Below are 22,361 nucleotides of genomic sequence, written 5' to 3'. Positions count from 1 at the left end.
TGGAACTTTTTCATGTAGATCACTTCTCCATTTGGGGCCATCTTAAATAAGTTCTTGACCGTGCCAAAATCTGGTGTCAACACCCACCTCGGCCGCCTTCCACATCGCCTCTTTGCTCTATAAATACCCCAAAAATCCAAAAACACTAGGGGAGTCGACGGAACACAATTTCTGCCGTCGCAAATTTCAGAACCACCAGACCCAATCTAGACACCATCACGGAGGGGTTCATCATCCTCATTGGTGCCTTTGTGATGATGCATGAGTAGTTCATTGTAGACCTACGAGTCCATAGGCAGTAGCTAGACGGCTTCCTCTCTCTTTTTGATTCTCAATACAATGGTCTCTTGGAGATCTATTTGATGTAACTTTTTTTGCAGTGTGTTTGTTGGGATCCGATGAATTTTGAGTTTATGATCAGATCTATTTATCCATGAAAGTTATTTGAGTTTCTTTGATCTCTTATATGCATGATTACTTATAGCCTCGTATTTCTTCTTCGAATCTTTGGTTTAGTTAGGCCAACTAGATCGATTTTTCTTGCCATGGGAAGAGGTGCTTTGTGATGGGTTCGGTCGTGCCCAACAGTAATTATTCGATGTTCTATCAATTGCCCAACAGTAATTTGTTTACCCACCATGTGCTATTACTTGAGAGAAGCCACTAGTGAAATCTACAGTCCTCGGGTCTATTTTCCATCATATATTTGCAGATCTACATTGCTATTTGTCTTTTTTTATTTGCATCTTTTATTTTCAGATCTATATTATCAGAAACCCAAAAATACCTTGCTGAGTTTTATTTGCCGTTATTTGTAGCTATCAATCTATCACAATTTTTATCCCGTTAACGTGCGAATTTCTGGCACCGTTATCCGGAAGGGATTGATAACCCCTTTTACACGTCGAGTTGCAAGTGTTTGTTCTTTGTGTGCAGGTACCATTTACATAGTGTTGTTTGGTTCTCCTACTGGTTCGATAACCTTGGTTTCATAACTGGGGGAAATGCCTACCGAAGTTCTGCTGCATCATCCCTTCCTCTTTGGGGAAATACCGACGTAGTTCAAGCGACCTCAATAGTCTAGGGTTGGTATGTGACACAGTGGGCGCAGGTATTACTATGAATTGCTGTGAGATGTAGTATGTCCTCTGCATAGAGTAGATCCACCTATATAGAAAGTTAAGATAAAACCTATTGCTTTATGCAAAGAGCCTTTAACTTCACTTATTCCCAAGATGCATGTAGGTGAGATAGGCTTGTTATACAAGTGTGGATCTTGCCAGTACATTCAATGTATTGACCCAGTGGCTGCAAAGTATCATGCTGCGGGTATCTTTTATGAAGACTAGTCCTACGTAGGGTCTCGTGCCTCCACTCAACATGTTTCCCCGTGGTGTTGATGGAGCCTTATCAAGAACTACTATCTTAGGATTGGCTTTCATTTCCGCCATTAAGAACTCAATGTGATTGTAAGACTATTTATTTGACTAGCCTCTCGCTAGAAGTTTGTAAGACTCATTTACATTCTGGGTCATGCAATGTAGTGAAGATGACTTGTGTTTGGTATCACATCTGTACCGTGTATGCCGGCGAATTGGTCCAGATGATGGCACAGAACACACGAAAAACCATAACCTGGAAACGTTGGTCGTTACATACACTTCCTCATCCCTAAATATTTGGTTTCTTGAGGGATTCATGAGAGATTTGAGAGAGGATGTCACCAAGCATAGATTTGTCCTCCCTCTTTTGACCAACCAGATTCATGATTTTGAGCAGGTTCCAAGCTTTTCCTTCGATTGTCTTACTCTTGGAGGTTGGAGAATCCTAGGAGGTAGGAGTGTTCGGTGAGAAATTAATTTGATATTTTCCCCAAAATTTGTAAAGGTTTGGAGGGCGCCTCAAAAAGCATGAAACAAGCATATCCTTCGGGTTTTTTCTATTATATATATTTTTCCACTTTACTTTTATGTTTTTATTATTAATAAATGGATGAACATTTTTTCTAACAAATGTCTGTTCCTTAGGTTTAACGCATGTACCAAGAGTAAACTGGGACTTCATCTTGATACAACATCTTACTTTACCAGACCATGTTGCCATGTTGATGACAGAAAAAGTTCCCGTGGAACAACTTGCATGATTTTGCAAATTGCAAGGGAAGTCCCTGTTGATTCCTTCGCCATGAATAAAACTAATTGTCAAACCCACAGTCTTACTTTTATATATCTATGATAACAGTATCGTCTTCCAAGATTCAATTATGATATCCTGACAACTCTAAAGACCAGTCTTCTCGATTGTTTACTTCCATTGGAGCCATTTGGTTCAGTTGTACATTTGACAAAAATATTCAGATACGATCCGAATGCAATGTGCCAACAAGATGGTCCTATAGCACAAGTTGACACACGCAAGAGTCTCAAGCACGAACACCTCCTCAAAGTTTGCTAACCGGTTGTTTAGGGAAGTTAAGCCGAAAAGGTCCTTAATCATGGCATTTGCATGTGGTTGTAGTTTGTGTAGCTAATCCAAGTTGCCCAGTGGAGTAACTTGTTGACGCTGGCAATCCGGTGGTGCACTAGACCTGCTAAAAACGCCATGAAAAACGATGGAGTAGTACAGACTAGAGTTTTATGTTGTGCCGTTGTTGATCAAGTTGGCCACGTTAGTCTATAAATGTAGTCAACTGCATGCCTAATTAGTGAATGAGCCATGTGGTTTTGGGAGATGAGCAATTTAGAATTACAAGAAGCCACTAAATCTAGGGAAACAAATTGCATCATAATGTCATATGTAGCCAAGTTGCTCCTTGAAGCAATGTTAGCCAGCCGAAAGGTGACACCAAAGCTTAAGCTTGCTGTTTTTTTTAATAGTATTGCAGAATTTTTAATATTGAGTTATGTACTACTCTCTCCGTTCACAAATATAGGAAGTTCTACATTTTTTTTTTGAATCAGATGTATATAGACATATTTTAGTGTGTTTGTTCACTCCTTTGCCCGTTTATAGTCCATATAGAAATATCTAAAGAGATCTCATATCTAAAACATCTTATATTTGTAAATGGAGGGAGTATATATTAGGAACATGATGGTGTGATTCCTAGTTACCACATGATTGTAGCTTCAAGAATATTGTTTTTTTTTTCGAAAAAGGGGAGATCCCCAGCCTCTGCATCAGAACGATGCATACGGCCATAAGAATATTGGTTTTAACATGAAGATGATGCACCCTGCCCTATAGCTGTCAAAATCAGAATGACACCTGAATGAAAAATACACAGTTCCTGGTGACATTTACCAAAACTCCAAAATGCAAGCATGCAGGTGAAACATTTTACATTTAGATGGTTAGGTACCTACTGTCCAACATCATTTTTTTTGCCTCGCCTGAGACGGCACCTGGGTCAGATTTGCTGGCTTTTGCATGTGGATCAGACAAAATACTCCAAGTTGCGCGAGCAAACAACATGCCATATATGTAATCTAGTGGCTTAACGCCCTAACCTCGTTGATAGGATCAAGGCAGAACAAATGAGTCATCTGTCCCCTTCTCGCGCCTTGTTCAGGTTTGGACTTTGCAGCCAGTTGGTCCGGAACAGTTGTCTTCTATTTGCACTTTGATTTGAAGCTACTTTCTTGGGATTTGCTACTGTAATCTAAAAAGCTTGCAGATTCAGCATAAAAAAGGCCGCGCCATTATCGCGTGGATCTCCTAACCAATTAACAAAATGATATGACATTGTTATAGAGTACAGTATATTATTATTATGCACACTAGTGGAGTTTCATAAACTGTGCTTGCCCTCCAACGCCATCTGAACAGGTCCTCCAGAAATGTCGCCGTCGCTTCAACCTACCGTGCACACCCTTCACAAAAGTGTCCCGATCGCTCCAACAACAAATCAAATCAACCGATCATTCCACAAACAAACACACACACACGCGCGTACTGATTCAGTAGAACTACCAATCCATCCATCAATATAACAATTGCTAAACTTATTTGCGGTTGTCGTGTACTCCCTCCGTAAAGAAATATAAGAGCATTTAGATTGTACTCCCTCATCCCATAATGTAAGACGTTTTTGGCACTACACTAGTGTCAAAAAATGTCTTACATTATGCGACGGAGGGAGTACTTTCTAGTGAAACAGACCTCGTCAGGCAAGCATGCACACTTTCTATCCGAGTGTCACTGTCAGCGAACCTACTGAATCTTCAGACAGGTCTTGTTTACAAACCAGTTTCAGATAACAAATCCTCCGGGTGGAATTAAGATCTTGAGAGATCGGAGCTGTGATGTCAACACTAGCGCGTACAGTGGAGCGGACCAAACGTGCAAGTACCTTGACCTTATCTGCGAGTGCATGGAGCACGTGAACGCCTTCTTCTCAACAGCACCGGCCGGAAGTTCACACCACTATATATGCCTGTTTCTTCTGTTTGTACACACGACAGCAAGTCAAGAAAGAAGAGCAGAAAAGAGAACAGAGGTTTAACTATCAAGCTCTTCTTCTGTGGGCAGTGACCAGTAATGGAGCAACCAAATCAATGGCTGACGCAGACGGTAAGCGCATTTGGTCCTGATTACCTGTGGCATCTGAAACCTGAAAGTTAACATGCTGTGAATTTAAGGTAGTATAAGTTCTTCTTGCAATGGCTGGTTTCAGGAACAGGAGGAGCTGGCGTACATGTACCAGCAAGAAGGGGTCCCCGCGCCCGGCATGGACCAGCAGTTCGTGGAGCCGCCGCTGCTTGGCCATCAAGAGCAGTACTACACGTCGCCGATGGCGACCCCGTCGTTCCATCCATCTCGAAGCTCCGATTTCCCAAGCTTTGGTGGCTCGTCGTCGTTGCCGAACCTGCCGTTCGGATCGGCGACGGTGAAGAACGAGCTGGGGCAGCCGTCTCCGCCGCCGTCGTCGAACTTTCTCTCCTTCGGCGCTGGCCAGGCTGGCACCCTCAATTTCTCCGGAGGCGCCTGGCAGCACGACGGCGTGGAAGGGACGATGCAGCTGCAGGCGCCGGAGAGGCGGAGCAGGGCGCCGGCGAACGCGCAGGAGCACGTCATCGCCGAGCGCAAGCGGCGGGAGAAGCTGCAGCAGCAGTTCGTGTCCTTGGCCACCATCGTCCCCGGCCTCAAAAAGGTGCATGACAAGGAAACGTGGCTGCATTCATGTGGTCACCAACTGCCCGCGCCGAGCTTAATTAGTTACCCTTCGCCATTGTTTTCAGACAGACAAGATCTCTCTGCTGGGGAGCACCATCGACTACGTGAAGCAGCTGGAGGACAAGGTGAAGGCCCTGGAGGAGCAAGGCTCGCGGAGGTCGTCGGAGTCCACCACCGTCTTCGAGAGCAAGTGCCGCATACCCGCCGCCGACAACGACGCAGCAGGACCCAGCGGGTCCGGGGACGCGGCCGAGGACTCGAGCCCGGCCGTCAAGGCCAGCATCCGGGGGCACACGGCGCTCCTGAAAATCTGCTGCAAGGAGAGGAGAGGGGTGCTGGTGATGGTCCTCTCCGAGCTCGAGAACCAGGGCCTCTCCATCATAAACACCAACGTCGTCCCGTTCACCGACTCCTGCCTCAACATCACCATCACGGCCAAGGCAAGGCCTCTCTCCATTGCGCAAATGCGGTTGTAGCTTGCAAGAAAATAGGCTTTCAATGCACGATCAGAAGATTGACATGTTGAGTTTTGTGCAGATCGAAGAGGGCTTTTCGTCCGCGGCTGAGCTCGTGAGGAACCTGACCGTGGCTCTCAGAAGTTTCAGTTGAAAGTAGAATGGAAGCGATTTGTACAGATCTTTAATTTCTGAGTTTGGTCACGGTCTCCATTTCTACCACTGTTGTGTGAAGTCTGTAACCATTTCAGTTTACCATTTACGTATGTGACTAACCAGATCTCCACGTCTGAATTCGTGTTCTAATGTATTCTATTGACTAAAATGTTCCACATACAATGAATGTTCTAACGTGGATTCCCCGCGGAAATAATAGTTATGCTTCGATACACCCCCTAAACACAAAAACAGTTTAGATTAGTCCATACCTCTTCATAAGAAAGGGCATGATAGTCATTTTAAAAACTCTTTATCCGCCGTATACGAATGTACAGAGAACGGGTGCACGCCCCCTCGACAACCAACCAGCCACCGTTAGGCAACGTGATAACATACCTCTTTCTCATTCTTTTCCTCTTTCTTCTTTGCTTTTTCTTTTTTTCTTCTTCCTTTTTCCCTTTTTCTTGTTTCTTTTTTCTCGTTTTTTCCAACAGTTTTGTTCATTTTGTTCTTTTTTTCTTGTTTTTCAAACAGTCTTGTTTGGTTTTTATTTTTTATTCTTCTTTTTCTTTTTTCTTTTCTTTTCTTTTTCTGTTCCTTTTTTCCCTTTTTTCTTTTGCAATGTCCAAACTTTTTTCAATTTTTCTTTTTTAACAACCGATAAACTATTTTCAAATTTGTGAACGTGTTTTCAAAATTGATGCACCTTTTCTCAAATTCATCAAAAAAATCAATATTGATGAACTTTCTTAGAAAATTGATGAACCTTCTCGAAGTGGATGAACATTTTTCAAAATCAACGAAACTTTTTTCAAAATGAATGAACTTTTTTCAGAGTAGATGAACTGTTTTTTTCAAACTTGATGAAAATTTTCAAATCATTAAACTTTGTTTGCAAAATCCATGAAAATTTTCTAAATTCTTTCATTGTATTTTTAAATTTGTGTACGTTTTGCAAATCCGTGAACATTTTTTCAAATCCATGAACTTTTCCAAAGAGATGAACCCTTTTTTTCAAAAGTCAATAGTCAAAGGTCAAACATGTCAATGGTCAACTTGTCGCCCAGGTCCACCATGAAGAAGTTTTTTTGGCCGAACCACCAAGTAGTGATTAAGCGTACGATGTTCATGAAGTTACAATTTTTTTTTGCTCTTTTAAAACAATGTTTGTGTTTTGAGATTCTGAGGAATTTTGAAAGATACAAACAGTTTTTGAAATTTCTGTACAGTTTTGTAAAATGTGAATATTTGTAATTTCAGTCAGGGCTTTAAGCGCTAGTTAGGAAGCTGGTGCTCAAGCGCATGCCAGCGGGCCGCGACCAAATATTATGCAAACTCGCTCGCCTACTCGCCATCTTTGCACGCTAGCTCGCTAGCTTTGAAAATAGCTCGTGAATTTGATTTTTTTAAGAAGTTCAAAATACAGTTCATGAATTTGAAAATTATTTACAGGTTAAATTTTAGAATTTCATGAATTTGAAAAGCGTTCACAAGTTTGAAAAAAGTTTGTGCATTTGAAAACTGTTATGATTTAAAATTTTAAAAAGATCATGATTTTTAAAAAAATTGCAAATTTGAGAATTGTTCATGAGTAAATTGTTTAAAAATTTCATGTATTTGAAAAAAATTCAAGAGTTTGGAAAATGTTCATAAATTTGGAAATAGATTGCGGAGAAAAAAGGTTTCATGATTTTCTTAAAAGTTCACAAACCAAAGTTCATGAAAAATAAAAGGGAAAAGAAATTTAAAAATGGAAACAAATGAGCAAAAATCGTGCATGAAAAAACCAAAAGAAAAATTGCCTGGAAAAACCATGCATAATCAGAACTGAAAATTTAGACAACAAGAAGAAAAAGAAGTGCAAGTATGCACAACAAGTTACCTATCCGAGCTGCTAACTGTGGTCGGGCATGTAACCTGCGCGAAATAGGAGTTGGGCTACTATACGACGTATACATACAAAAGAGGATACGACCTGTGAAAGGTCTATATTGCCCTTTATACATTTAGTGGAGGGGTGTACCGAAGCGGGACTCGACAAACAAATGTTCTAATCTGAAAGAAAAATGGGTAAATGAATGTCGAAACTTGCTCATGGCGGGAGTGAAGGCGAAAGTCTTTTGATCCCGAGCTTACGTGTTCTCCGGTGAACCGTAAAATTCAAAAAAAAAAGTATAGAAACTTAAAAAAAAATCTGAATTTTTGTGTGATACACATTGATGAATGTTACAACTGCATGTAAATTTTTGTTATGAAATGACATTCCTGAAGATCTGGGCAAAAAACTAATTGATGCTCCAATCGGAGCATTCTTTTTTTTTTCAGACCTCCATGAATATCATTTCATTAAAAAAATTTGTATATGAGTGAAGAATTCATCAATATTATACTAAAAATTTGTAATTTTTTAAATATTTTTCAACACTGTATTATACTCTATAGTTGGCTTGGGGTACCTGCACCCTCCTAACTATCCACCCGCTGGTTGCTTCTTTTTTTTCTAGGTTTTGTTTGTTTATTCCTGTTTGTTTGTTTTGTTATATTTTCCATTTTGAGGAATATGTGAATATTTCTCAAAATTATATGGATATCTTCTCTAATATGTATGAACAAAATTTCTTAAAATACATATTTATATTCTTCTATATCCATATTTATTTTATAAATGAGATGAATATTCTTTATTCATGTATATCTATATTATTAAAAGGAGGTTGGTCGTTGTAAGTTAATGAATGTTTACATGTAGGTACATGAACAATTCTACTTTCTATAAACAATATTTTCCAATTATTTAGATGCATTTAATTATTATTCTTAAAAAAGATTTAGTAGGTACAAATAATATTTGGCTTTTTTAGAAAAATAAAAACAGCACGAGATATTGGTCGCCCCAGTGATTCGACACATTGTAGATTCCTCCATGTGTCTCTCCTTGTAGGAGCTCCACTGAGACTCTTTTAGTCTTTTCGTTTCTTGCATGCCCTGGAGTGGAAGTTTGGCCTCATTCAAGATTCCGCATAATCCACCTAGATCTACATTTCCATTTTTGAAGAAAAAACTGAAATCACTAGTTAGGGTAGTGAACCTATGATCGCGTCCTCATGTCATGATTTCTGTTTGACGCTCTGTGCGTCTAAATGCAAAGGAAACACACACACCAACGACACTTGGAGAATGACTAGGTCAGGCCAACTAGGTACCGTACAAAGGGGTGGGGTTACCGGTTTCGGGAAGGTTCCATCTCTAGCTTTTGCTGGTTTTAGGAGTCTTCTAAAATGTATCAAACTGACTTATTTCATTTTTTTTCTGGTTTTTTCTCCAATGTCTTTTTATCAGGGTTTTCTCTTCCCTTTTCTTTTATTTCTAATTCCCTTTTTATTTTATTTCTAATTCCCTTTTTATTTTATTTTTCTTTTTCCTCTTTGTTTCCTTTAGGTTTTGTCTTTCAAAAAATTATTTCCATATTTAAAATTGTTCAGTTTTTATGAAGATATTCATATTTTAAAGAAATGTTAGAACTTTTCAAAAGATGTTCAGATTTTTTCAGAAAAAATATTCGTGTATTCAAAATATGTTTACAATTTCAAAAAATGTTCTCATTTTCAAGTAATTGTTTGGGATTTGAAAATGTACATGTTTCAAAAGTGTTCACAATTTCAGAAAATGATTGTGTTTTCAGATACGTTTCTCATTTCAGAAATCTTCTCCTTTTCAAAGAATATTTGTGTTTAAAAAATGTCGGGATTTCAGAAAAATATTAAAATTTCAAATAAAAGTACGTGCTTTCAAAAAAATGTTCAAGTTTAAAACATGTTCATAAATTCAAAAAATCTTGTTTCTATTTTTTCTAAATTTCAGAAAATTTCATGTTTATGAATAAATTAGTTTTAGAAAATGTTGAAGTTTTTCAAACTGAGTAAGAATTCAGCCAAAAAAACACACTACAGTAATTGACGTCCTACAGTGTGCTGCTAGTGGTCCGGCCCAGTTAGGGCACGCCGGTGCTAAGCTCAGGCTGTTTGACGCAAACACACATCCAATAGGTGCTCCCGCCTTATCATACACTATACTCAACGCGAGTAGAGGAGCAATCGCACCGCTCGCTTGCTAGTGCCCCAGCTAATCTCGTGGTTTCAGCATATTTCGTTATTACCTGGCTCGGCTATAGTTGCTTAGATGGAAATCCTCCGGGAACCCATCACAAAAAAAGAAAAGCCTTGGGTGCATCCGCACCTAGTTTTAAGCCGGCCTTTTATTTCTCTCGACAAATATTATCATTCCACTAATTTTCAAAATATGTTAAGCAGTCAAAAAAACAAGAAAAATAGTATACGATCGTATATATCAAATTCGTCGCATATTTCTAGAAATGTTCACACCATACTTTAAACATAAAACATCATTTATTTTCAAAAAAAATCTGGAGTTTAAAATGTTCATAAATATAAAAAACAAATATTTTAATATATACAAAGAAAATTGGAAATGCTCTCAAACTTAAATTGTTTGGATAAATTCTGAAAATGATCCAAAATTTAAAACATGTTCGTATATTTAATATTATTCAGACATTTAAATATAGAGTCAAGAATTATACAAAGTATCCTTGAATCGTGAAGAAAGTAAATGTTCAGGAATTCTTGAAAAATCTTCACGAGTTGTGTAAAGTAAATCATGATTTAAAAACACATAAACAAACTGAGGGAAAAAATAAAGTAAATATGTGCCACTATAGTGGGTCAGCTCATTAGGCTAGGGACGCACCGTTTATTACAAAATACACTTTACATTATTTTTGAAATTTTAACCATGCATTTAAAAATCTTAAATGTGTATCTAAAAAATGTTTGTTATGTATATGTGATGTATACAAAAAACATACAATGCATATGAAAAAGTAGACGTTAAAAATAAAAAAATGACTATAAACGGTAGGGTAAACACCCCATTGCAACTTTTATTAATTAATAAACTAAGAAGAGTGGTCTTAAGGGCTTGAGGTAAGCCCTAGAACAGAAAGAAGAAGAGAAGAAGAAGAAAGAAAAGAAGAAGAAGAAGACATCAAGAGAAACTAGAAAAAAGACTACAATAGGAAGAAAATAAAAGAAAAGGAAATTACAACAGAGAATCCAACCAGGTAGAGAACTTTCTCTCATGCTTTAGTTTCATTCTATATTTCAGTAGTTTGAGCTCCTCCAGATATATGAACTTCCATCCCTGGAAAGTTGGTGTAATATTCTCAAATATCTTGTTATTTCTGGTTATCCAAATGGCCCATGATCCAAGAATGATGATCTCCATAAAGAATGGACAATGCAGCTTATTTTTAAGATCCTGAAAAGCTTCCAGAACTGATAAATTTGGAGTTCTGGTAGGACAGATGTAGTCCCAGCATTGCTGAACAGCCCCAAAATAAATGACGAAGAGTTTCTTCCTGTTGGCAGTCTCTGACAGCACAATTGTAAGCTTCTAGCACAAAGTTTTTTCTCCTGAGTAGATTCCTTGTATTTACTCTATCATGAAGTAGCTTCCAAAAGAACACCTTATGTTTTGGCTGACAGGAGCAACTCCAAATCCAATTGAAGTGTGGGGGAACTTGCTTGTGTCCAATTAGCACTTTGTAGGCCTTGACGGATGAATAGAATTCATTTCCCCAAATGTAACTCCAGGTGTCCAGAGAATCTATATGCTCAGATTGCCTTATGTGGATGCATATATCTTCCACTTGCAAGAATTCCTCATAGGCTTCAGTTGTGAGTGGTAAATGAAACAAGTCCTGTAGGTATTCAGTGTTGATTACTGTTTGGACAGTTACTTGTGGGTTTCTGACAAAGGAGTGCAGGTGGTGGTATAAGTGTTTGAAAATGGATGTGTGCCACAGGTCATCCCAGAATAAAGCTGTCCTACCATCTCCCACATTACATCTTGCTATTGCTTTGTATTGATCCATTAGAGCTAGGTTTGATTTCCACCAGAAAGAGCCAATCATGTTATCTCCTGGAAGTTGCCCATCAGAATAATAAGTTTCCCAAATTAATTGTACCCAAGGTATATCATGTCTGTTGAAGAATTTGTGCAGGTTCTTCATCAGCAGGGTTTTGTTGTGAATGTATATATCCAATATGCCCAATCCTCCCTGATTTTTTGGTCTGCATACTGTGTGCCATGCCACCAAAGCTGGTCTTCTATCCTCCATGTCAGAGCTCCTCCAGAGACAGTGTCTTAGATATTTAATGATCTGCTTCTTAATTGTTATTGGAATGTCCAAACAGCTCATGAAGAAGACAGATAAGGAAGAAAGCACTGATTTGACTAACAGAACTTTCCCTACTTGTGCCATGAAGATAGAAAGGCCTGCAAGTCTTTTTGCAATTCTGTTAACTAGGGGAAGACACTGTTCCACAGTTGGTTTATAAATACCCAATGGTAGCCCCAGATATGTAAATGGGAATTGCCCCCTAGCACAATGCAGTGTGTTAGTGAAGATGTCCACTCTATCTTCCTCAGTATTCAGAGGTACCATTATAGATTTTGCATAGTTGACCTTTAGACCAGTTGCAGAGGCAAATGAATTTAAAAGAGCTTTGAGACAAATCAAGTGTCTGGCATTTGCTTGCATGATGACCAAAGTATCATCAACATACTGAACAATTGGGAAATCAGGGCAAGAGGTGACCTGTAGTGGATATGTGATAAGATTTAGCCTCATAGCTCTAATCAAAATAGTCTGAAGCAAGTCAGCAACAAGGACAAAGATTAAGGGAGAGTAAGGATCTCCCTGTCTCACTCCTCTCTTTATGTAGAATTTTTTCCCAACCATTCCATTTAACATGACAGCAGAAGAGGCAGTAGAAAAGAGCATCTGCATCCATGATATCCATTTATCCCCAAACCATTTTGCTCTGAAAATCTCAATGATGGATTGATGTTCAATTGTATCAAAAGCTTATTCAAAATCCAGCTTAATTACCAACATTTCCTCCTTTGATTTATGGCACTGGTGAATATATTCATATGCCCATCCTAAGCAGTCTTGAATCACTCTGTCCTTGAGAAAACCATATTGGTTGATGTGAACCAACTTTAGAATTATTTTTTGCAGTCTGTTTGCCAACAGCATTGTGATAATCTTAAGCACTACATTTAGCAGAGAAATGGGCCTGAAATCATTTGGTGCGAGAGGAACTTCTTTTTTTGGAATTAGAGTAATGAAGGAAGTATTTATACTCTCAAGGTTCACAATACCAGCATGGAAAGCCATGATTAGGTCAATAACATCCTCCTTGATAATATCCCAGCAAGCTTTAATGAATTCATTGTTGAAACCATCAGGACCTGGTGATTTATCAGTTGGTAGATTTTTAACCACCTCTTCAATCTCCTCCTGGGTGAACTTTTCCTCTAATTGAATGAATACTTGAGGATCAACTGTGTGTTCATAAAGATCATGGAGATCAAAATGCATTGTGTGCCCATTAGATTGCCCCAATCTATCTCTGAATGCTTCCCATAGAAATGCAGCTTTTCCTTCATGGTCAGTAACTTCCACTTGGTCCTTATTCAACAACATTGCAATTTTATTATGCCTATGATTAATGGAAGCTTTTGTGTGGAAGAACTTGGTGTTTTCATCCCCAAACTTAACACCTTTAATTTTACCTCTCTGCTTCCAATAAATCTTCTGATTATTAAGTACAGTCAACAAGCACTCCTTGAGAATAATTCTGCAGTTGGCCTCAAACAAAGAAAGGTTCCTGAATTCCTCAATCAAGTCCCAAAAAAAGATGCAAGCATTGAGATCCTCAATTTGTTTGTTCATGCAAGATAGGCTCTTAGCCCACAACTTCAATGCTCTTCTCAGGTTTTTTAATTTAGCATTAATCTTTTTTACCTGATCAGTAAAGCCCACTGGGATATTCCAAGCTGTCTATACCACTTGTTTAAAAGAGTTGTGTTTTAACCAAAAGTTCTCAAATCTGAATATCTTGGACTTAGGAATATTTGTGCAAATCTTGATCATGCATAGAAGGTGATCAAAAATAGGTTTTTCCAAAGGAAGGGCCATGGAATTTGGGTAACTGGTCATCCAGGCTGCAGAGGTGAAGAACCAATCTAGCTTTTCAAGGAGAGGAGAGTCCTGCATGTTGCTCCAGCTGTACTGCCTTCCTTTCAAAGGTAATTCAATCAATCCCAGATTACTGATAGCCTCATTAAACAAAAGCATCTCATTGACGTCTCCTCCTGGTTTATTTCTATTCTCTGGTGATCTGATGAAATTAAATTCACCCATGACTATCCAATCCACTTCATTTGGCATTTGAATATTGCTAAACCAGTCTATAAACTCAATCTTTTCCTCACGTCTGCAAGGCCCATATATGTTTGAGAGAATCCACTTGTTTGCAGAAATATTACAGGTGAATTGTATGGAAAGAGAGAATTTGTTTTGAAAAGGTAATTCTCCTGTGAACGTAGAACCGTTCCAGGCAGTCAGAATGCCACCAGAGGCCCCAATAGAAGGCATGAATTCAAATTTATTGAATCTTTGAGGGCAAAAGTTGTGAATGTAGGCTAGATCAAAATTCTCTCTCTTTGTTTCTTGGATACACACAACTCCAGCAGCACTTTCCTCCACTTTTTGCCTAATAGCCATCCATTTGTCTTGTGCATTAATACCTCTTATATCCAATTAAGAATGTTCCAGGATCTGGTGTTATTCATTGTTAAACTGTATGAATTTATATTGTTGTATCAAGGCCCATCCCTTCATAACCTCCTAAATAATGCATGGTTTCTGCAAGCATAATTGTATAGCGAAAGTGTAGTGAACTTGAGTATGCAACAACCAAAATTGAGAGAACATTTGCAACCATTTCAACATAACCAGGAAGGATATCATAGCAGTTCTCTCAGATAGGTAAGTCCCAGGAGTATTACTGAAGTGGCAAAGCTTAGTTTGAAACAAAAGATGCCTCTCAGGGCCATGGTTCACCAAATTACAAAAGCTGCTAAACCCAATACACATAACACAGACTGTCTAGAGAAAATAACAAAGCATTATGCAGTAGCAGGGCCTATAACTATTAGACCATCCTATCATTGTGCAAAGTTTGGTTGAGCTCCAGATCCAATGGCCTTGGGCACCTTGGCCACCTCCTCTTGCCCCTTCTTCTTGGGCCTCTTAGATAACTTCTCTTGGAGTTCATCTTCAGCCACCTTAAATAAAGATTTGGTCAGGTTTTTAACCACTTTATTTTGAATAACTGGAGGAATGGCATTGCATGGTAAGCAAGATTTAGTATCACATGTTTTCCTCCTATATCCGTTGTTATCTTTCTTAATTCTGTCACTTCTTCTTACCTCAGTTTCAACCAGAGGTTCTTTCTCTCTTCTTTTCTTAGATGTGGCTTCTCCAGGGGGCAGCAGGATGATTTTGTTGGGAGACACCTGCAGAGGGCTACGAGCTCCACTTGAAGAGTGTACAGCTAGGCTTATCCCTTCATTTACTTTTCCCATACCCTGCATGATCTCCTTACATGTGGGAGCCTGTGAGGTTATGCAGCCATCAGGAATATGGAAGAGGATAGTCTCTTCATTGTCACAATTGGTAGTAAGCAATTTCCATAAATCAGATTTAAGTAGATGCATTGTCCAACCAAATTTATCGGGTGTCAGCAGCAAATGGATTATGAAGTTGAACCTACTTATAGGTATTTCAATCTTGAAAGTGTTTTTCTCTCCTTGAGTTGCTGGAGCAAAGTTTTGAATCCAGAGGAACAGACCTTCTTCAGAAATTAAGTGAGAACCATCAATAATATCCAGAGCATGTTTCTCAGCAATTGAGTGTAAATCAAACATAGGTAATGATGCTGAGGTTAATTTGATCCCAGAATTACCTTTGTTGTTGAAGTTGGAGGATGTTCCCCCCTGAGGGATTGGCACATATTCTTTTCCTTTATTTGAAGTAGACAATGGTTGTGTGGATGAAGTGAGTGTTCCTTCAGTAACAATGTTGATAAGGGGAGCAGAAGCTTGCTCAATATGAACAACCCCCTCATTTGACTGGATCTGCTGCATCTGATTATGTTGATTCACAGCAGATGATTCTCCCCCTTCCTTGAGTGTGGGTGCCATCTCAAAAGCATGGTTAACAGCAACAGAGCCAACTTCTTGTTCTTCAGAATTGTTCTGTTCCTCATCATTTAGATGCAAATTGTTATCCACCTGTTGATCTTCCTCTTCATCCTCAGCATGGTAAGCCATAACAATATTCAGAAGTCCCATGGCCATTGGCTGAATTTGCATGGCCTGATTGACCTCCTCACTTGCAGAACGAGTGAGAGACAGCAGGCCATCTGACAGAGAGACAATTGTGGTAGTGCTGCTATTAGGGTGCCCATCATCTAGCTGAACTGGGAGCTCAACCTGCTGCTGCTGGGGCCCACTGGATCTGGCTGAGGAAAAGCCCAATGCTGCTCATGATCATCTTGCTCTGCAGGTTCTTCCCAGACATCCCAGCCCTCATTCTAAATATTAACATTCTGTGCTGGCAGAGGCTGAAAACCTGGGAAGTCATTTGCATGGTGAGGTACTGGGTGTGGGTCCACACCATCAGGTGGAATAGGGTCCTCATCTACTAGCCCACCACCCAACATCTCCTCCAGAAGGACTTCAACAGAACTGGTCCATGATTCTTCATCAAATCTCTCTCCCTCAGACCACCTGATACTCTTTGGTATATCAATGAGATCTGTCACACGAGCTTTAACCAGAATTCCCCCCCCCCTCAAAGCATCCTCTCTTTCCCAGCTAATGATTCTCCCCCATTTGGAAATGGCAGCAGCAATGTCTTCAGTATTACAAAAATCGAATGGGACACCAATGAACAGCAGCCAGCAAATCCTATTGAAATTAACCCTACGCCAGTTTCTGCCCTCACTGTGCTTGGTAAAAGAGATAAACACATCTCCAAATGCATGCAGGCTCTGCCTAATGAGCCTGTCTCTGTCTCTCACATGCAAGAACTGAACACAGGCCTCTCCAAAGGGGCAGGGTTGGATCTCTCTGAACCCAACATGAGCATCTTCTTGAAAAAATTCCTCCAGAACCTCTCGGACATTAGGAAAAAATACCTCATCAGGATGCGGGTGGATGGATGCTATCGCCCAATCTTCGTGTCTTCGAGGGTGGTGAGGAAGAATGGCACGAGAAACCCCAGTTCTTCCATCGATTTCTTGTATCTAAAAACCTTCTGGCACAAACGGTAGCGGGTCGATGGGAATGTTGGCCATCAGATCATCCACCGATGAGGCGGCGACCAATGCCCTCACTGGCGACGAGGAAGAACCAGGCGAGCTTGTCGAGGCGGGAGCAGAGGAGGTAGCAGAGTTGGTAGGTGCACTGGAATGCGAGGAGGCAAGAGATGGTCCCGGTTGGAAATTTGGGAATTGGTCCTTGACTAGCTCCATAAATGACGAGACTTGCCTAATTGGTGCTGCCGGCCCAATACAGTGGAACCAGGCCTCAACGGCTCCCTCGGCCCATGCTTCTTCAGGTGGGCTAGAGAAAGAATCAAATTTAATGAAAGGCCATAGCCCAGGAAGATTTGAGTTTGGGCACTTGCGCGCAAAATGCCCCATGGCCCCGCATGCATGGCAAATTACGTGTGACGCCCCATGCAGACGTGAAGAAACTTGTGGCTGATTAATGCCGTGATTATGTAGTGATGAAGAGGGTATAATTGCTTGGTTATTGCCATCATGATGGGCCCCCGATAACCGCTAAAAAACTGACCGGCCTCCCTGGACCACCGAACTGTAACTCCGGCGATCACCGGAGTTAGGGTCCATGGCGCGGCCATTTCTACCCACTAGAGTCCATTCATTGTCAAGCTCAGCATAATAAGCACGTTCTTCTCTGATCCAATTAGGACCACCAAAATTCCAAAGGCTAAAAACCATCTCAAAGTCCTTTTCCACAATTTTACTCGCATTATAAATCTGAAAACCCATTGACTTGGAAGCCACCGAAAACTTGTATGATCTATTCCTCAAAAAGCAGACTCTAAAACCTTGAGCATAGCCTCCAAATATAGCAAGGAGTGAAACACTAACCGTGTGAGCATCAAGCTTGAAGGATGCCCTGGGGAAAGAAACCACCATGGTGAACTCCTTTTGACGAAAGCCCGGGGAGAAAACCGCTGGATAACCAAACTTGGATCTCATGTCAGCCTGGAACTTCTTGCCACGATCAAAGTTGAGTGCAAAAGGAGCCATCGAGGAGCTTGGGGTGGCTGCCGGGGCCGGAGTGGCCGCCGGCAGGAGGGGGAGGGGTTGCCGCCGGGGCCGGAGTGGCCACCAGCGCAAGGGGCTGAGAGGCTAGGTGGAGAGGCTAGGTACACTAACATGCTATGCTCATGATATGCTTATGCATGCATTAAAAATAAATTTTAGAAATGTTAATAAAGTATTTGAAAAAGCTTAATCATGTATAAAAATGTTCCTAATGTATAAGACAAATGTACAATATGTATAAAAAAGTAGACACTACAGCGTGTTTTAAAAAAAGTTAATTCTACTTCAAAATGTTAAAATGTGTATATAAAAGTGTTCCTAATGTACATGAAAAATGTACATTGTGTGTGGAAAAAGTAGACATCAAAAATATATTTTTTAGAAAATGTTAATCATGCATGTGAAAAATCTTAAAAAATGCATAATAATAATGTTTCAAATGTGTACAGAAAATGTACAGCGTGTATGAAAAATAGGCATAAAACATATCTAAGATAATAATGTTAATCGTTTATTTAAAAACATTAAACAAGTGTAAAAAATGTTCCTTATTTACACGAATAATGTACAATGTATTAAAAATAGAAATTATAACCATATATTTGAGAAGACTATTAATCACGTATTTAAAAATTGTTCAACATGTACAATACAATATTTCATTTATTTGCGAAAAGGTTAAATGTGTATTCAAACAACGTTCCCGGTGTGTACGAGAAATTTGCTTTGTGTATCAGAATAATATTTATTACCATTATAAAAATGTTCACCCTTTATTCGAAAGTGTTAACCATGTATTGAAAAAAGTGTTCAAAACATATAATCAAAAATATATGTACATCATGTATTTTAAAAATGTTCAGCATGTACCAACAAAATGTTTCACAGGTAGATAAAAATGCACATTGTGTATTGAAACGAGGTAGACATGTGTTGAACAAACAAGTAATCTATGAAAACTGACAAAAACACAAAGAGAAAGGAGGAAAACTAATAAAAACGAAAAAAAGAAGCAAATAAAAGCAAAAAAGTAAAAGAAAACTAAACATAAGAAACCCAATGAGAAAGAATGGAATAGTGAAAAAAGGAAAAAGAAAGAAAAAAGACTAAAAAAATAAAAAAAAGATAAATTAAAAAAGAAAAGAAAAGAAACAAAGGAATCGAAAGAAATCATTGAGAAAAAGAATGAAAAAAGCACCAAGAACACTGAGAAAGAAACAAAGAATAGACACAAAGGAACATTCGCAAGTTCTAGAAATAGTTCAAAAAAAATAAAAAAATATTCATGTTTGTCAATATGTGTTCTTTTTAGCAAAAGGGAGTTTGCTTATTTTAGATATTCACATTTTTAAATATATATATATATATATTAGAAAACTATTATGTATTTATAAGAAACAAAACACAAACCACTTGGAAAACTGCAAAACTAAAACAAAACAACAGAATGAAAATCACCACCAATCCGCGTACACGATAATGCACGAAGAAAACAACTAGCGACACAAACTGTGTTGACCCATGCGTTGTCGCTCGGTATGTTTACTCGGCATTTTGACACACAGAGCAACAAACATGAGCTCTCGATCCGGATAGAAATTAGTGGCATAGTTCATGCGCGTCAGCACCCATGTTGACCAAGCTTAGTGGACCATCGTGTTGGATTGACTTCCTGCAAGACACAAAGAACAGTGTAGCACCTTCGTGTAAGTGTCCCAAATAGTAATCGTCCCAACGAAGAGTGGAGGGGAGTATTTATGAGTAGCATTTCTATCACACACAAGTTGTCATAAATCTTACTAGACCATAATGACGCGCGTTGCCGCGCCCGACCATCTTGAGAATATAAAAAATAACATTTGGAAGAGAAAAAACTTAATATAAATATTTATTTAATCCAAGTCTTTGAATTAGATTCTATTCCCGTCGTTGTGATAATACACATAAATTGAATAGGCAATCTGAAGAGAAAAAAAACCCTAAAATGAGCTAGCAAAAGACATTCCCAATTCTCCAAGATTTCTTTTTACCCTAGTAAGTAAGCACATACCTAAAATCATTAGAGACCTTTGACTTCGCTGAGCGGCTGCATCCGGGAGTTGGTAGCAAAGGGCTCACTACACGAATTGATAAGCTTTAGGAGTGAATTTGAACAAAACAAGAAAATTATACCATACAGATGCAGGAATCCTACCAAATAAGTCAGAACAAAATCTCACCTCGACGGAAGGCGCGGATGTGGATAGATGGGAGATATTGTGGCCGGAGGCGTAGCAATGGCTTAGGGAAGGATCTAGTCATCTAGATTGCCTCATGTGTCTTCGTCTAGCCCTGACCTCCTCCACGGTCTTCCTCCTTAAGCAGTTGTGTTATTAGACAGAAAGGCAAGGATAGCAGGGACTGGATTAGGCACCCCCTCCTCCTCTTTGTTCACACCGTCGAGTCGCTGATGCTACTGCCACCTCCTCTTCCACATCGACTGTTGTTGCCGCTGCCACTGATTCATGGGACATATCACACACAGAAAAAACGTAGATTGGCACGCATGCAATAACCAAATCGTCTGCCAGAAAAGAGATCCTACGCATCAAGCTTAGGTGTCGTATGAAGTAAGATGAATTCGAGCAGGAGTGGGCCTATTTGACCACAATAGCTGACAAATTGAGGCCTATTTGACAGCCCCTCGGCCCAATTAGATGAGAGGGCGCCTAGGTAGGTTCCCAGAGCAGCGGCCCAAAGCCGTGGGCCAGCTATGACGTACGGGGTGGAGGGATAAAAAAGCCTACGGGGTGCACTGTGGCATGCATGAGTGATCTGGTGCGTTAGTGCTGTGAATCCAACGGTGGACGAACTCAAATCACTGTGGAGAGTCGTAGGTGGCTCCCTATTTGACAGCCCCTCGGCCCAATTAGATGAGAGGGCGCCTAGGTAGGTTCCCGGAGCAGCGGCCCAGAGCCGTGGGCCAGCTATGACGTACGGGGTGGAGGGATAAAAAATCCTATGGGGTGCACCGTGGCATGCATGAGTGATCTGGTGTGTTAGTGTTGTGAATCCAACGGTGGACGAACTCAAATCACTGTGGAGAGTCGTAGGTGGCTCTGTTATACTATTTTGTAATGTGAAGTAGTTGTTTGTGATTCTGCATAAGCTATTAATGTCCTTTGAGACAAACAAACCAGAGTAATGAATATGATGGGTCGTTGCGACAAAGATTATATCAGCTTGGAAGTAGAGAACATAAATTAAAAGACTAGAAGTGAAAGTGTTTTCCTACAATAGAGAGATTAGGCGTGGAGAAATTTCATACCATGGTATACCTCAAGTGTGCCAGTACGATGGTAATTTCAATTACCTTGTATCACGAGTTTAGTATGTAATTTGTTTGTTTGAAGGCGGATAATCCTAGGTTTATGGAACTCCTCCACACGGGATTACATTCCACGTTGTGGTCCTGCTTCGACGTTGCCACAACATGGTCGTCTCCATAATTAAGGTTGTTAAATCGGAACCATGCATTATGCTCGGTGGTTCACCGTTATCTCATATCATCTTCGCTCCTCATAGATGTCTCCACCTGTCACCTGGAGGTCACGAATTCACTAAACAATATGTGTTACCTATGTAAGTCGTTAGATCATGTTGCTCGGGCCCTTAAATTGGACAACATGCATAGTTCTCACCACAGTATAACAACTTACTACACAAATCATAGAACTACAAACACGAATGATGACATATAGAATATGTACAAATGAATCTTACCATTTGCCTACATATCCCACGCCTAGGGAGAACTACTTACATATTGGAAGATAATGACCAATCATCATAGAGAATAGTTCCACGAAAACCATATCAATAATACTGTTGTGACGCCCCCGACTTAATCGTGCACTAATAACACACGCAAATGCACATGATCAAGATCAGAGACTCACGGAAAGATATCACAACACAACTCTAGACACAAATAAAATAAAACAAGCTTTATATTACAAGCTAGACACCTCGAGGGCTCGAATACACAAGAGTCAGCGGAAGCAACAATATATGAGTACAGACATAAGTAAACAAGTTTGTCTTAAGTGGCTAGCGAAACAACGATAATGGGATCGAAAAGGCGTAGGCCTCCTACATGGGAGCCCCCTAACTACTCCTGGTCATCGGGGATCTCCATGTAGTAGTAGGCTCCGTTGGGGTAGTAGTAGTCGTCACTGGGATCAGCTGGCTCCTAGGCTCCGTCATCTGATCGCAGCAATCGGGTAGAGGGGAAAAG

The 22,361-nt window shown here is 39.8% G+C and overlaps 1 protein-coding gene across 1 annotated transcript; it reads left to right on the top strand.

The window, feature by feature from the left end:
* Positions 1-4,539: 4,539 nt before the first annotated feature.
* LOC119292768 (transcription factor bHLH18-like) lies at positions 4,540-5,651 on the top strand. Its single transcript, XM_037571480.1, has 3 exons — positions 4,540-4,572; positions 4,676-5,152; positions 5,241-5,651. Exons 1-3 carry the CDS (start codon positions 4,540-4,542, stop codon positions 5,649-5,651), a joined length of 921 nt encoding a protein of 306 aa, XP_037427377.1.
* The last annotated feature ends 16,710 nt before the right edge of the window (positions 5,652-22,361 follow it).

This window comes from Triticum dicoccoides, chromosome 4B (genome assembly GCF_002162155.2).
Source record: "Triticum dicoccoides isolate Atlit2015 ecotype Zavitan chromosome 4B, WEW_v2.0, whole genome shotgun sequence".
NCBI classification, from domain to species: Eukaryota; Viridiplantae; Streptophyta; class Magnoliopsida; order Poales; family Poaceae; genus Triticum; species Triticum dicoccoides.
Note: the sequence above shows the minus strand (reverse complement) of the source record. Positions and strands in the feature narration are given on the sequence as shown.